Source organism: Lepidochelys olivacea, assembly GCF_965140295.1.
Source record: "Lepidochelys olivacea isolate rLepOli2 genome assembly, chromosome: 6".
NCBI lineage: Eukaryota > Metazoa > Chordata > Testudines > Cheloniidae > Lepidochelys > Lepidochelys olivacea.
Window position 1 is genome coordinate 65,545,165 of NC_140416.1, and position 15,930 is coordinate 65,561,094.

Sequence of the window (15,930 nt, forward strand, 5' to 3'; positions counted from 1 at the left end):
CCCTCCTCCATGTAATAACCTTTTATGTACTTGAAGACTTATGTCCCCCCCTCAGTCTTCTTCAGAAGAAACAAACCCAGTTTTTCAGACTTTCCTCACAGAACATATATTCTAGACCATTTTTGTTTCTGCTCTTTGGACACTCTCCAATTTGTCCACATCTTTACTGAAATGTGGTGCCCAGAACTGGACACAATACTCCAGATTGAGGTCTTATCAGCATGGAAGAATTACTTCTCGTGTCTGGCTTGCAATGCTCCTGCTAATACATCCCAGAATGATGTTCAGGTTTATTTTTGCAACAGTATCACATTGTTGACTCCTGTTTAATTTTCAGAGAAGCAGCCGTGTTAGTCTGCATCTGCAAAAAGAAAAGGAGGACTTGTGGCACCTCAGAGACTAACACATTTATTTGAGCATAAGCTTTCATGAGCTACAGCTCACTTCATCCGATGCATTCAGTGGAAAATACAGTGGGGAGATTTATATACACACAGAACATGAAACAATGGGTGTTACCATACACACTGTATGGAGAGTGATCAGGTAAGGTGAGCTATTACCAGCAAGAGAGCCGGCGGGCGGGGAGGAGCAGACCTTTTGTAGTGATAATCAAGGTGGGCCATTTCCAGCAGTTGACAAGAACATCTGAGGAACAGCGTGGGCAGGAATAAACATGGGGAAATACTTTTACTTTGTGTGATGACCCTTACACTCCCAGTCTTTATTCAAGCCTAAGTTAATTGTATCCAGTTTGCAAATTAATTCCAATTCAGCAATCTCTCGTTGGAGTCTGTTTTTGAAGTTTTTTTTGTTGAAGAATTGCCACTTTTAGGTCTGTAATCGAGTGACCAGAGAGATTGGAGTGTTCTCCGACTGGTTTTTGAAAGTTATAATTCCTGACATCTGATTTGTGTCCATTTATTCTTTTACGTAGAGACTGTCCAGTTTGGCCAATGTACATGGCAGAGGGGCATTGCTGGCACATATCACATTGGTAGATGTGCAGGTGAACGAGCCTCTGATAGTGTGGCTGATGTGATTAGGCCCTATGATGGTGTTCCCTGAATAGATATGTGGGCACAGTTGACAGGCTTTGTTGCAAGGATAGGTTCCTGGGTTAGTGGTTCTGTTGTGTGGTTGCTGGTGAGTATTTGCTTCAGGTTGGGGGGCTGTCTGTAAGCAAGGACTGGCCTGTCTCCCAAGATCTGTGGGAGTGATGGGTCATCCTTCAGGATAGGTTGTAGATCCTTGATAATGTGTTGGAGAGGTTTTAGTTGGGGGCTGAAGGTGATGGCTAGTGGCGTTCTGTTATTATCTTTGTTGGGCCTGTCCTGTAGTAGGTAACTTCTGGGTACTCGTCTGGCTCTGTCAATCTGTTTCTTCACCTCACTATTTAGTTTGTGATCCACTATAACATCCAGATCTTTTTCTACAGTTGTCCTTCCTAAGCAGTTATTTTCCATTTTGTATGTGTACAACTTTGTTTGTTCCTTCCCAAGTGAAGTACTCTGCTTTTGTCCTTATTGAATTTCATTCTTTTTACTTCAGGCCATTTCTCCAGTTTGTCCAGATCATTTTGAATTTTAATCCTATCCTGCAAAGCACTTGCAACCCCTCCCATCTTGGTATCATCTAAAAACTTTTAAGTGTACTCTTTATGCCATTATCTAAATCATTTATGAAGATATTGAACAGAACCAGACCCAGGACTGATCCCTGCCTGCAGGACCCCATTGAAAATGCAATGGGCTTAAATTGCAGCAAGGGAGGTTTAGGTTGGACATTAGGAAAAAAACTTCTCAGCTGTCAGGATGGATGAGCATTGCAACAAATGCTCGAGAATGACTGGTAACTACTCTGGGAATGGTTTGCCAACCAGTTCTGCACCCACCTTATAATAGCTCCAGCTAGGCTATATTTGTTTAGTTTGTTTACAAGGTGGCCATGCAGGACAGTATCAAAGGCCTTACTTAAGTCAAGATATAACATGTTTACTGCTTCCCCCCATCCAGGAAGCTTGCTACCCTGATAAAGAAAGCTATTAGGTTGGTTTGTCATGATTTGTTCTAAACAAAGCTATGTTGACTATTACTTATCACCTTATCTTTTAGGTGTTTGCATACTGTTTGCTTATTTGTTCCCTTATCTTTCTGGGTACTGAGGCTGACTGGTCTATAATTCCCTGTCCTTATTCCCCTTTTTATAGATTGGCACTCTTTGCCCTCTGGAATCTCTGCTGTCTTCCATGAGTTTTTGAAGTCATTGCTAATGACTCATATCTCTTCAGTCAGCTCCTTGAGTATTCTAGGATGTATTTCATCAGGCCCTGCCAATTTGAAGACATCTAACTTGTCTAATTAATTTTAAAATTTGTTCTTTCCCTATTTTAGTCTCAGATCCTATCCAATTTTCATTGGCATTCACTATATTAAACATCTGATCGCTACTAACCTTTTTGGTTAAAACAAGAAAGGCATTTTAGCATTTCCACCATTTCCACATTATCTGCTATTGTCTCCCCCCCCACCACCAACAATTGCATAATGGGCATATCCTCCTCTTCTTGAGTAGAAGTCCTACTGAAAGTAAAAACACCAGTGACTTTCAATAGCAGTTGTGCTGCAAAGTCATTAAGGCCTTGGCTATACTGCAGAGTTTTGTCACCCAAAGGCAGCTTTTGGCAGCGAAACAGTGGAGGTGTACACACTGCAATGCCACTTTTGGCAACAAAATAAATGCCTGCCAGGACCTTTCTGCTCACTGTTTTGAACTGGCTCCCCTGCATTCCTGCTACACAAGCACGTGCTCCTCCCTTGTTAAAGCTCCATGAAGATCTGACAGCTAAGGATACCACTCAGCTCCCGCAACAAAAAGCAAATCATTAATGTGGAATGCTGCTCTCTCCCACAATATGAACACAGAGGCAGGCAGAGGTGTAGGTAGGGTGTGTGTGTGCGCGCGTGTGTGTGTGTGCGAGAGAGAGAGAGGGGCAGGTGGGAGTTTCCCCCCACTCCCTGCCTCAGGACTGGTTGCTTCTGGTGGCTGTCTGAACTTTGAGACCGCATGCTGACACTCAACTCTCCCACAAACACACACACACTCTCACATACACACTGCCCCCCCCCAAACTTTCTCCCAGTGGCATTGCTGTGTGTACACCCCACTTCTCTCCCTATGCACTTTAGTTGAAAAACAGCTGGCAATCTAGTAGGGTGCCCATGGAACGATGGGATTGAGAAACCTGCATTATGTGACACTGTACCTGCCCCACGAGGCATTGCAAACCCTTCCCAAAGCACCCTGCGGCCAGTTGCACAGTGGGATACCTACCACAGTGCACTGCTCTCTCTGTCAATGCAAGAGCTATACTATACTGGTATAGTTAAAGCAGTACAAAATGCTACAACTATCCTAATGTGGACACAGTTATATCAGTATAGTATATTCTCCTTTTAGTATGGAAATAAGTTATACCAGTGTAAAGCACCTTTGTAGCAATATAACTTCATTCACAGTAGAAGCTGTACCACTATAAATATTTAGAGAGGAAAAGTTATCCCCTAACCAAAAGGGTTATGCTGGTACAAAAGCTGTATTTAGACCAGGCCTTAAGACACTAAATTAAAATCTGTGGGTTTTTTGGGGTTTTTTTTTTTTTTTGGTCATTTTCTGCAACATCTTAAATACAAGACTACAGATGAACAGAGAAGCATAATTATTTTGATTTGGACACAATCCTCAACAGGGGATGAGCAAGAGGTACCTTGAGGTTGAAGCAACCTTGGGAAACATTTATGCACTTGACTAGCATTTCAAATGTATCCAAGGGATGATTTCCTGATGCCATCGCTCCTGGATTCTTCAAGGGTAGTTTTCCAGCAATAGATTGATGTGTTAAACACAGGATAACTTAAGTCATACTTACCATTATGATTTTAGTGCATGATCCAAAAAAAAGCAAAGATGGCCTGATATGGCAAAAGCCCTATTATAATCAAGTATCTTATAGCAGCAGTGGCAAGGAGCTATGAAATATGAGTTAAAAAGACAAGTAGTTCTATAGCCAAGTTAGAGAGATTATTAAAAATTTTTAAAAATTACACCCGTGTAAAATTTCAGAGAAAAGGTTTTGTAACCACCCCATACAAACTAAGTTTGTTTGTTGGTAGTCTCACAAGTGAGACCAAGGATTAAACTGGCCATTAAGCCTGAACTACCCTCTTCCTTCTATTTCTTCATTGGGCCAAAACATTTGCAGGGCAGTATGGGGAAGCTTTCACTAGCACTGTACCTATGCTGTAACTACAGGACTTCTGTCAGTGTGGCACCTTTCAAGAACATTAAGTTAAAGTTTAAAATTTTGCAGCACCTATTCAAAAAGTTTGTGATATAAAAAAAATGTCCTGAGAAGAAAAAATGATAATAGTATCAAATGAAAACTGATGCTCTCATTAGAATCTCTGCCCAAGTTTTAGCTGCCAAAATTCAGGCAACTTCACATTTGTTTACTGGGAATGAGGAAAAGGGCAGACAACTCTAGCTTAGAAGAACGCCTTAGTCTTTCGTCAGAGCCCATGTAATACCACCCTCAGCAGAGCTCTACAAATACCAGTGTAAACTGATGCATTCAGTCACATTTCTGGTATGGAGCTTGATCAGATCGGATCCCTTTTGTTTATTCACCCAAAGGAACTTGCTTTAGTAAGAAAAATTCATTTCTACTACTTTTTACTTGTTAGAACCAAAGCAACACAATTATGGGAGAGCATGCTGATTCTATTTTGGTTTGTGCAGGATTAATAGAGATTGCAATTCTTCAACGGGGTGGCACAGTTGTAAGTAAAAGTAGAATTTGCCATACAGAATGATGCCCAAGTCTGAACATGCAACTTCACTTTTACACCCCAGGTGGAGTTTTATGGTGCTGGACAATGAGAAAGATCAGCTTTTTATTTCTACAAGTTTGAGTGACTCACTGAAATACAAACATGACTGCCATGTTGCTATGTTTAAAGTAATTTTCCAAACTATTACTCCATGTGGGTCAAACTGGGGGAAGTTTGACACCTTCCTGAAAAGGAAGCCAATATGTTTAAGATCCTGAAGATCAACTGGTACAGCCCTGGTATTTGATCCAGCCCCTTGAGGGGCGGCTGTAGAGTTACTAGGCTTCCCATGCCTAATCCATTCTATAAAGTGCTCTCTATAGACATGAATGTTACACTGGAACACCACAAAACCACAGACAGTCACAACATGTCTTGCATGCAAACAGCATGCCCATGCAAACACGTACCCATTTAGAACATCACCTTAGACAGATGGTTAACAGTACAGGCTGTGTCACAAGATTGACCTTGTCCTAAAGTCCGCTTTCACCAGTTAATTGAATCCAGCTTCTAGTGTTTAGTCTTCATTTTTATTAAGTAAGTGGAAGGTGGGTATGTTAGGAGAATGGAAAAAAGAACAGTAAAAACCATCAAACATGCAAGCAAGTGGTTAGTGACAGTTTTTTTTCAGCTGAAGTCCTTTGCTTTCAAAACAAAGTAGCTTTAAATAATCTGAATGAAGTAGGGGGAAGAAAAAAGACTAAAACATTTAGTTGTGGGCACTCTGGTGTTTAAATTCAGCCTGTGTGTGGAAGACTGGCTATCCTAATGCTGAACATTTATTTAAGACACCACTCATAAGTGGGACATTGGGGTGAGAGGACCGTCAGCATTTCTCAGATCCACTCAGTACAGTTTCCTGCTCTTGACCTCATCACTGCTTCCCTAATATACCTCAGCACACTCCAAACTTCACAAAGCACCTCACCGTGAAAGTCACCTGCCGGAATTAACATACTTGGAAGTGCCACAAACTCCAACACAAATACAGAGTGGTCTTGATAGATGATCTGCTCAGATTCAAATGGCACGAGATATCAGGTTTTTTGCCCAAGATGAATCACTTACTGGAAGTGGCCAATGTGACAAATTCAGAAACCTGGACATGATTATAATTGGAGATACTGACAGGATGCAAGTTATGTTAAGAAGAATGAAATTGCACATTGGTACAACAACTTTGTGTTGAGCTACAGGCCAGATCCGAGCTATTTACTTGTCAAACTGTTGAAACAGAAGTCTGAACTTTTAGTCCTGAAAACATCATGCTCATTTTAATTTAGGATGATCACATAGCATTATGTTGTTCTGAATGAGACCCTCATGTAAAGGACTTGAATGTACAGTTTCACTACCTTGCTTCCACTTCAAGCATTGAAGAGATCTAGGCTCTCTTTTAGGCCCACTGATAGGGCCCACAATAAAAATTTGCAAACAACTCACTTTGGCAAGTATACATACGAAGAGTCCCCTTTTTTTCCCCTAGCACCCTAAGGGGGGTGGGGGAAAGGGGGGCCCGTTTAGCCATTTTTTTGTAAGATTCCCACAAATTCATTTAATACTTTAGAGCAGCTTAGAGATAACAACTAGTGGTAGCTCAATGGTAAAACTGCCTAGAGAGAGTACAAGACATCCCTCTCTGCTCTATTTGCTTTTGCTACAAATGTTTGAAACTACACCAGAAATGCCATCCAGCACGATCTAAAACCCTTTTAACTGACATTTTCTGAGAGGCCAGTGATGACACTGATTACAATTAAGGCACTATGACAAAAGCTTGCAAAATAAAAAAATAAAAATAGAGAATGTAATAAGTAATGTGAGATTTTTAAAGCTGGTAAGACCAAGGCCTATTCTCATTTTCCTTTTCCCCCCCACTCTGACCCCCACATATACTCATCTGTAAAGTCTACTCAATGCTAGATCTTATTTGTCCTCTGCAAAAATAAATGCCATAATATGTTCACCTTCCTCTCACCCCATGCCAAGAAAAACAACAGAGTAGCCCAGCACATATTACCAGTCTTAATAATCCAGTGTCCCAGCAACAGAGAAATACATTTGGGAAGAAGATTTCAAATTCCAATGGATCTTTATTACAAAGAGGGAGAAGAAAAAGTTGAAAACTGAAGTTATTTTTAAACACTAATATTGCTTTACTGCATAAGCTTCAGGTAGATTGGGATCCCATTATTTACAAATCTAAAAGGCGGTTACTGTGGGTGTGTTTTAGCTACTAATCCCTATCTAATGGTACACTCCTCAGCAAGCTGCAGTTATCAATTTCCCTAAAAAGCACTTAGGGAAAGTTGACTATTATCAGTGTAGTTTTTACTCCAACAGCAAGTAGAAAGCTTCTCTTTAGTTATTTCATCTCTGAATGTTCCCCAATGGGGTACTCTTTTTGTGGGATCCCAGAAATTCAGACCTGGGTCTGGATTTGTTAACTGACCTGTTGCAAGGACAGACACAGAGGCCACAACACTTGTTGAGCTCTGTCAAGGTCTTTTCAGCTTCTCTCATGTCCTTGTTTATTTGGTCCATGCCTTCTTCTATCCGGCTTAGTTGTTCTAAAAAAAAGTAGTTACAAAACATACAAAAGTTTGAGAGATTAGACCTTATTAGAGGGGAAGCTTTTATCCAAAGTGTTTTAACATCTAAGCTACAAATTAGATCTGTATATTCAAGCCACTCGTCCCCTAAAGGGACTTTTTGTAGCAAAAGCAAACAGTGGCATATGCGGCAATAGAATTTTTGATTATACGTTTCCAGCAATCCTAAATTAAAAGCCCCCCCAGTGTAATAGTGATGTTGTCTGGATGTTTTAGATGTTATTAGCTGCTTTTAAAGTAAAGAAACATTATTTTGTCAGGGGGATGGGACGGGAGGTTCAATAGCACAGTTAATTGCACAGCTTGCAAACTCTGGTGATATGAACCAGACCTAAACCTTAAATACTGTAATTGCACAAACATAGGAACATCTGACGAGTGAAGTAACCTCATTTCTATACCAAAATGAGTTACTGAGGCCAAAGACTGATAAATTAGGACACCAAACATAAGCACAGATATTACTGCAGACCATTAAGACTTAATATTCACAACTCTGCTTTGCACACAGGTAGAATTCACCTCCTTGTTCATCCAGCCTGGTGATAGTCTTGATTCCTGCATCCTGGGACTGTAAAGAGAAAAGGAGGTTTGCAGAAATAACACTGCTTTCAGTATACCAGCACACAGTCAAAGGCCCTAGTGCTAACTAGAGTAACACCTGCCCTGAACTACAATATTGGAATAATGGAAGCTTGCCATGCAGACCACCACTAACGGCAAGTCTACACTACTGCATTGTAGCGCGTCTGGTGAAGATGCGCTATGTCGATGGGAGAGCGCTCTCCCATCGGCATAATTACTCCACTTCCCTGAGAGGCGGAAGCGATGTTGGCGGGAGAGCGTCTCCAACTCACATAAAACGGTGTCCACACTGGCGCTAAGTCGATGTAACTTACATCACCCAGGGGGTGTCGTTTTCACACCCCTGAGCAATGAAAGTTACATCAACTTAAGTGGTAGTGCAGACCAGCCCTTAGTGTCACATGATAGGATAGTGTAAAAAAAGTGACTACATAGTGACAATACTGCAGTTCTGGTTGAAATGGCACTTCTATTAATATCCTTTTTAGAAATGTACAGTGTTCTGAGAGTCTTTTTTGGACTGACAATTTTGCTTAGTCTCAGTGCAGAAGCAATTAAAGGTAGGTAGAAATCCCTTTTATCTAAACAGGGAAAGGTATTTCAAGTGATTTGCTGTACTCAGATATTCAAACGGATCAAACTTGGCATGGACAAATCAATGAGAAATCAATTCCCAACCTCACCACCTACGTCACTGCCCAGTAGATAAGACCTTCACATAGGATGGCCAGAGTAGGCAGCGAAAGTGGTAGGACTTCCTCCTGGAGGAAGCCTTATGAGCCCAGTCTCTGGACCCTACACCAGATCAGCCACTTGCCCTTTGAAGTAACAAAGTAGCCTACATTCAATTTTAGGCCAGTCAAAGTCAACAGCAGCTCTGGCACTGGGGAAATCAATCCCAAAGCTCAGTCAGGGCTGAAGTGTTCAGGTTTTCAAATGGGCACTGAGGCCACATCAGTAGAGAGACCCCTGAGTCAGACTATTGAGCCTACAAAGGCAAAACTTTCTGGTCCAATGCAGATTTTCTCTAAGGATCCTTTAAAGTGTGGGGAGTTTAAAGGCGCTTGCAATTTCTCAAGTACTGAAGAAACCAGAATTAAGTATGTCACTACCACAGATTCCAGTATTGAAGAGCTTTGTTAAATTAGAATTAGCTGATGTGATACCCCATTAGTGCCAGGATCTTTCACAGTTCCTAAAATAGCATGTGCCACAGCACAAGGCAGTCAAACATACCCTCAATCAAATCTTCATTTTGAGGATGCATCTTTGCAATCTTCAGCTGTCCTTAACTCTAAGAGCCAGTAAAAGCTCAAGTCTTCAGTGTTATTAAGTCTTGGCATATTTCTCAGAAGAGAAAGAAATTTTACTATGAATCCAAGAAGAATGCACACGAGATGCCTCCCATGACAGCCTTTGCCAAGGATGCCTCTCGGTTTGCTGGTAATGCCAGTCCCCATCTAACTCCTGGCTCACTGACAGCAGTCAATGAGGATGAGAAGTCCCAAGGCAGCTCAGACCTTCCCTTTGGGCATGGAAACAAAGAAAAAGATATACATCTCACACCCGCCCCCCTACTCTTCAGGTAGTGTGGTTGGCTCCTGGTTACCAAGCAGTCATGGCTGGATACAAGTTTCAACTTTGGGAACTGATGTTCAGTTTCCTTGCGGCTTCAGATGGAATTACTATGGATTGCCAGATATTAGACTGTGAAACGTTATCCAGTTCCACTCTGTGTTGCTTCTATATGGTCTTGTATCCCAATAGTTACTTTGCCTTTTAACACTGGTCACAAGACACCAACTATTTCTGACCTGTCAGACAACATGGAAGTGCAGGAGATTCAGCTGCAACCTGGAAAGCTGTCTACACAACTGTGGCTCTCAGAAGAGGAAGAGTTTCTCTTTAGATAACCAATAATTTTTCTCCATATTCTGTATCCCTATAACTGGGTTATTTTTTAAAGCCCTAGTCTCCTCCATCTCTCAAGGTACACTTGTCTGCTATTTCACCTTATCTTCTGCCAGTAGACAGTTCTAGTGTTGCCAGTTATGACAGCATCAAAAAAACTGTCTGAACTTCTTTTTCAATTACTTTTGTTACAAATTACTATAACTGAAAGGTCAGAGAAAAATATTTCTATTTTTTTCCAGTTTGTTTACTTTGTACATTTGATAAAGTATAGTCAATTTAATCTGAGATTCTTTGACATCACTGCTTCACCAAGTTGGTGCATTTCCAAAGATTTAGCAAGCGCTCTCTTACCTCAATAGCCAGGCCAAGAATCCTCCTTGTGCTTTCCAAAGACTAGAAACAGAAGATTTAACATATTGATTCTCTTACAACAACATGTGCTTCACTAAGACCAGAAGTGGGCAAACTATGGCCTGCAGAGCCGTCCTGCCTGGCCCCTGAGCCCTCAGCCCCTCCCCCGCTGTCCCCTCACCCCCACAGCTATGCCACCATGCGGCCAACACGGCTTGCACCCGCCCACCTCCAATAAGCCTGTCCTGCTGCTTTGAGTGGCATGGTAAGGGGGCAGTCGGTCTCAGGGGGCAGTCAGATGGCGCAGAGGTCAGGAGACAGGGGGGGTTGGATAGGGGGTGGGGTCCTGGGAGCTGGCGGACAGGGGGGGTTGGAGTCCCAGTGGGGTGGTTAGGGGCAAGGGGTCCTGGCAGTTTGCAGAGGCACAGCCTTCCCTATCTGGCCCTCCATATTGTTTTGCAACCCACATGTGGCCATCGGGCCAAAAAGTTTGCCCACCGCTGAATAAGACTCTCAAACACTAAGCGTTCAATATAATAAAATACCTAGTGCACAAAGTTTTAGTATCCTGGAAATAAGGGATAAGCAACTATCCACACATATATATCACAGAGCTACAATGATCTAGGATTCTTCTCCATTAGCCATTATTCATACACACTAAGGTCAACAAAATAAACTTGAAACTTCAAGTGCTCCTCAGACACTAGGAAAAACTGCTCTGTGATATCTCAGGGACAATTACTATAGCTCAGCAAAGATCATAAAAAATACGAGCCTAACTTCAAGATCCTAAAATGTGTGTTTAAGCACCTCCCTGATTTTAAGAGGGTAAGCACCCCACAGATTTCATTGGTCTCTATGGAAGTTGTAGGTGCTCAGCACTTTCAAAAAAGTCAGGCAAGTGGCACTTTAGGAGTGAAATTTCAGGCTCCTATTTAAAAAAAAAAAAAAAAACCACAAAAACAAAAAATACTTGGCCCCAGCAACTACAAGTTGAAAGCCAAGTGAAGATACAGAAGTTCGGGATATTCAACTTTGCCCTTGCAATCTTCTTCCTCAGCTCCCCATACCTTCCTATTCTCCACAAGTTTACACTGTGTTAGGATAACCTATATATTAGGATCCTGAATGAGCCTTGGAAAAAAGTTTACCTCATCAGTGACTTGGTGGGCCCTCAATTGAATTTCTTCAGGTGACAGTTCAGTCATGATGAGATGTTGCTTTAAAAGGAGTTGATCAAAAGGAAGTAAGGTCTAGTCTCCTGTAAAAATCGAAACAGAACATTAACCCATAATAAAAAGTTCTGGAGATGGTTTGCATTGGTCTGTAGAGACTGCTACAAATGACACTTCAACTGAAAAGATGATTGGAAGGCAACACACTGAGCTCAAAGAGTATAAAAGCATGCCTACTTCCTTCTGCAGAGTACAATGCTTGTATAATACTAGGGGTTATTTAACAGAGCTATTCACCTATGTGTTACAAAACTGAGGTACGAGTGAAAAAACTCATGAACTAACCAGTAAATAAAGTATTTTAAGTTGGTTCTCTTTCTGCTATTGTTAAATCCCTGTCCTAGAAAGGATATTTACATTTCATGGGAAATTCTAGCTACTGGTCATTTCCTGAGTTCTTCCTAGACCGGAAAGTCTTAAAGTAAAAAAACCTCACAAACAAGAACAGAAATCCAACTGATGATTTTGGAGTCAGGGAAAATGCTAACCATTGTGCCCAGTAGTCTGAAAGTACAAATTGCAGGTATCACTTTTCAGCATGAGGTGTGTAATGTACTTGAAAATAATGTTTAGTTATATACACAGCATCCAAGTATACACTGTTTCTATTCTGAGATAGCATTTCCTGGAGTCAACTGAAAACTCAACTCCTTTCAGTTACAATAGGTGTTAGAAACTAACCCGGTATAAGCTTTCTTGAGACACTGTCTGCACAGCACCAGATTGGCTTTTAATCTAAGATTTGCACCACTCACATGACCATTCTGGTAGCTGAATTTGCAATGGTCTGAGCTGACCATTTAATCACTGCATTTTATACTTTTGTACACTGGCTCTCTCAACAATCTCTTCATCAAAAGTTTAGTAAAGCTCTGTTCTGGTTCTGAATTTGGACTGCTTTTCAAGATGGTCAATTTGAACTTATGTAATGGCAGAAAAAAATGGAAGAGAAGCTGCAGAATATTTTTCTTCATAAGAGATTAGTCAAAAGAAAAGGCTATTTGTCCAACAAGATTGTCCTTTTGTAAGTTAATATTAGTTCCATTTGACTCCATTTTCATCCTGCCTCTATAGCAGGGATGGGCAAACTGTGGCTCAGGGGCCACATCTGGCCCTTCAGATATTTTAATCCGGTCCTCAAGCTCCAGCCAGGGAGCAGGGTCTGGGGCTCTCCCCGCTCCAGCTGGGGATTGGGGGCTTGCATGGCTCCTAGAAGCAGCGGCATGCCTCCCTCCAGCTCCTAAGCTAAGGCACAGCCAGACAGTTCTGCACGCTGCCCTGTCCGTAAGCACCACCCCCGCAGCTCCCATTGGCCAGGAACTACGGCCAATGGCAGTTGCAGGGGCGGTGCCTGCGGATGGGGCATCATCCGGAGCTGCCTGACTGTGCCTCCACATAGGAGCTGGGGGGAAGGGGGGGGGCGTGCCACTGTTTCTGGGAGCTGCTTGAGGAAAGCACCACCTGGAGACTGCACCCCCCAACTTGCTGCCCAGCCCCTATCCCCCCCTCCTTCCCTCCAAATCCTTTGGGCCCAGACTGGAGCACCCTCCTGCACCCCAAACCCTCATCCCCACCCTCACCCCAGAGTCCACAATCTCAGCTGGAGCTCTCACCCCCCCGAACCCAACCCCCTGCCCCAGCCCGGACCCCCCTCCCACACACTCAATTCTTGATTTCTGGCCCCACCACAGAGCCTGCACCCCCAGCCAGAGCTCTTACCCCCTCACACAACCCAAACCCCAGTTTTATGAGCATTCATGGCCTGCCATACAATTTCAGTACCCAGATGTGGCTAAAATGTTGGGCTAAAATGTTTGCCCACCCCTGCTCTCTAGCATTGATTTTAATTGAGTAACAGGAAGAGCTTTATAGTCCAGATTGCTGTGACTGTAGGGCAGTGGCTCTCAACCTTTCCAGACTACTGTACCCCTTTCAGGAGTCTGATTTGTCTTATGTACCCCCAAATTTCACCTCATTTAAAAAGTACTTACTTACAAAGTCAGACATAAAAAAAAGAAGTGTCACAGCACACGGACTGAAAAATTGCTTAAATTTCTCATTTTTGCCATATAATTATAAATCAATTGGAATATAAATATTGTATTTACATTTCAGTGCATAGTATATAGAGCAGTATGAACAAGTCATTGTCTGTATGAAATTTTAGTTTGTACAGACTTCACTAGTGCTTTTTATGTAGTGTGTTGTAAAATTAGGTAAATATCTACATGATTTGATGTACCCCCTGGAAGACCTTTGCATACTCCCAGAGGTATGCATACCACTTTTAGAGAACCACAGCTGTTGGGTAATGGCCAACGTTAATTACTGTGAATAACTTCCAAGATTTCTGCTTGTGAACTAAATGTACTACAATGAGCAATATTCTCTACAGTTTGCATGAATTAGATTTACTTTATGAAGAATATTAATTGCCTCATGGTAAGAAGGATCTTGAGCATTTGGAAAGCTTTGCTTATGAAAAGGGCCTGGTACCACCTCCCTCACCACAAAGCCCTCAGCATCTAGACTCAATGAAGCTGGTCTAGCTGGAGAAAGTCAGTGTTTTTGATAAATCCAAGGCACTTCATTTTTAAGAACCTGATCATACTGCCACTAAAGCACTTCTACCTCCAGCCTAAGGAGAGGTCTTTTATACATGATCGATAGATCAGAAAGCAACGGGTTAAGGAAAAGGAGAGAAGGGAAGGAAGAGTGGGCACAACAACCTTAGCACTTCAATATATCAAATAAAATGGCTCTTTAAGGACACACGTTATATAAAAGGTTAAGAGTAAATTAAAAGTTGTTCCATGGATCCATAAAAATAAAGGCTTGAGCTGAGGTTGCTAAATCATCCTAACCTCATGCTTTTGTGCGTTGGTGTTGCAGTATGTGATACACGACAATACCATTTGGAGACTGAAAAGCAATCCCTTATATGGATTTAAAGATGTGGCAACCCCCAGTCAGAACTTCATTGAAGGTTCTGGTCAGACTAGTAACCTGAAAGTTATTCCTCTCCATCCACTGCTCTATTTATCATGCTTAAGAAACTGGTTTCAGTTTATAAAATTGTGAAATAGTCATAATGTATCAATACCAGAAAAAGCCAAGAAGAACATTGGATACTAGACAATGGTTTGAAAGTATCAGCCTTCTAGCACCTTTTTGACAATCTTTGTTTCCTCTTTCAGCCAGAACAATTGAGAAATGACTTTGTTTACAGCTTTCCTCGGTGCTGTCTTGACACTGAAGCACCAAGTTCCTCAATATTAACCTACAGTATCTACATGCAGTATTTTTAGACAGAATGCAAAAATGCATGTATGTGCACTGGCTAACTAATATTCCACAGTAAAAACAAAGAATTTAAAACTGAGCCAGCATAAATCTGAAACCAAGAACACCCAATTTGAAGTCATCTGCAGAAGATACTGTTTTTCTACTCTGTAAAGGAAACATCCATGACCTCTGAAAAAGAATTAAACATTGTACTAAAACTGGGGGAATTTTTCTTTTCCATCAATAGTAAATTTGCTAGCAATGCATTTTTTCAAGGCACCACAACTACACACAAATTTGGGTCGAATTCTGTTAAATTTTAGCAAAACAAATTTGAAAAAAATTAAGACATTCTATTTCAACCATTTTGAAACAAACTGTTTCAGCATTTCATTTTGAAATGGTGTTTCATTTAGAAATTTAGCTAAATTTGAAAACAGAAACGGTGAATACTTGAAAAGTACCCAAACAAAAAATGAAAAAAGTTTCAATTAAATGAGACATTTTTGTTTTACCAAAAATGGAAGGGGGGGGGGGGGGAGACGGGAGTGCATTTTCCTTTTTGGCAAGAAAAGCTGAAGAGAGTCAGTTTTAGTTCAAACTGACACTTTTTCCCCCACGGGATTTTTTGGTTCGGTCCCTGAACTGAAAAAAATCAAAATTATTCACTCAGCTTTTATACCCTTACCAGCCAAGTTGCTTCCAGAATTCCTTAGAATCTGAGGTGTTCTTATGTTGAGTATTATCTCATGTAATTATTCAGAGAGAATTCCCACAGCAAGGTTGTTTTAGCCCAAGAAAAACTAATCCCACATAGCAATTTTTTCACATTATGACTAATGGACTTTTTTTGTTAAGAAGTCTTCTACAGTGCACAGATATTGGAGTTTCACTTAAAGCATAAGAAAGTCACAAGGTTACAATGCCTCGTTTTCACGTCAATTTTCACCCACACAACTCCAGGCACGTCATTTTTACCATAAGAGAGAACCCCAAAAGGCACGTACTAACTGGTGAGAGGAAGTAGTACTGCTGGCTGCAGGTCCTTTCCAG

General features: G+C 41.5%; 1 protein-coding gene across 1 annotated transcript in view; it reads right to left on the reverse strand.

Annotated features, from left to right (window-relative positions):
• SNAP23 (synaptosome associated protein 23) overlaps positions 1-15,930 on the reverse strand; it is a 40,549-nt gene that overhangs the window by 7,696 nt on the left and 16,923 nt on the right. Inside the window, exons 2-5 of the mRNA XM_084632394.1 lie at positions 11,509-11,618; positions 10,355-10,396; positions 8,027-8,075; positions 7,345-7,462 (exon numbers count right to left, since the gene is read on the reverse strand). Coding sequence (XP_084488520.1) covers positions 7,345-7,462; positions 8,027-8,075; positions 10,355-10,396; positions 11,509-11,565 — 266 coding nt within the window. The 5' untranslated portion in view covers positions 11,566-11,618. The remainder of the gene's footprint in view (positions 1-7,344; positions 7,463-8,026; positions 8,076-10,354; positions 10,397-11,508; positions 11,619-15,930) is intronic.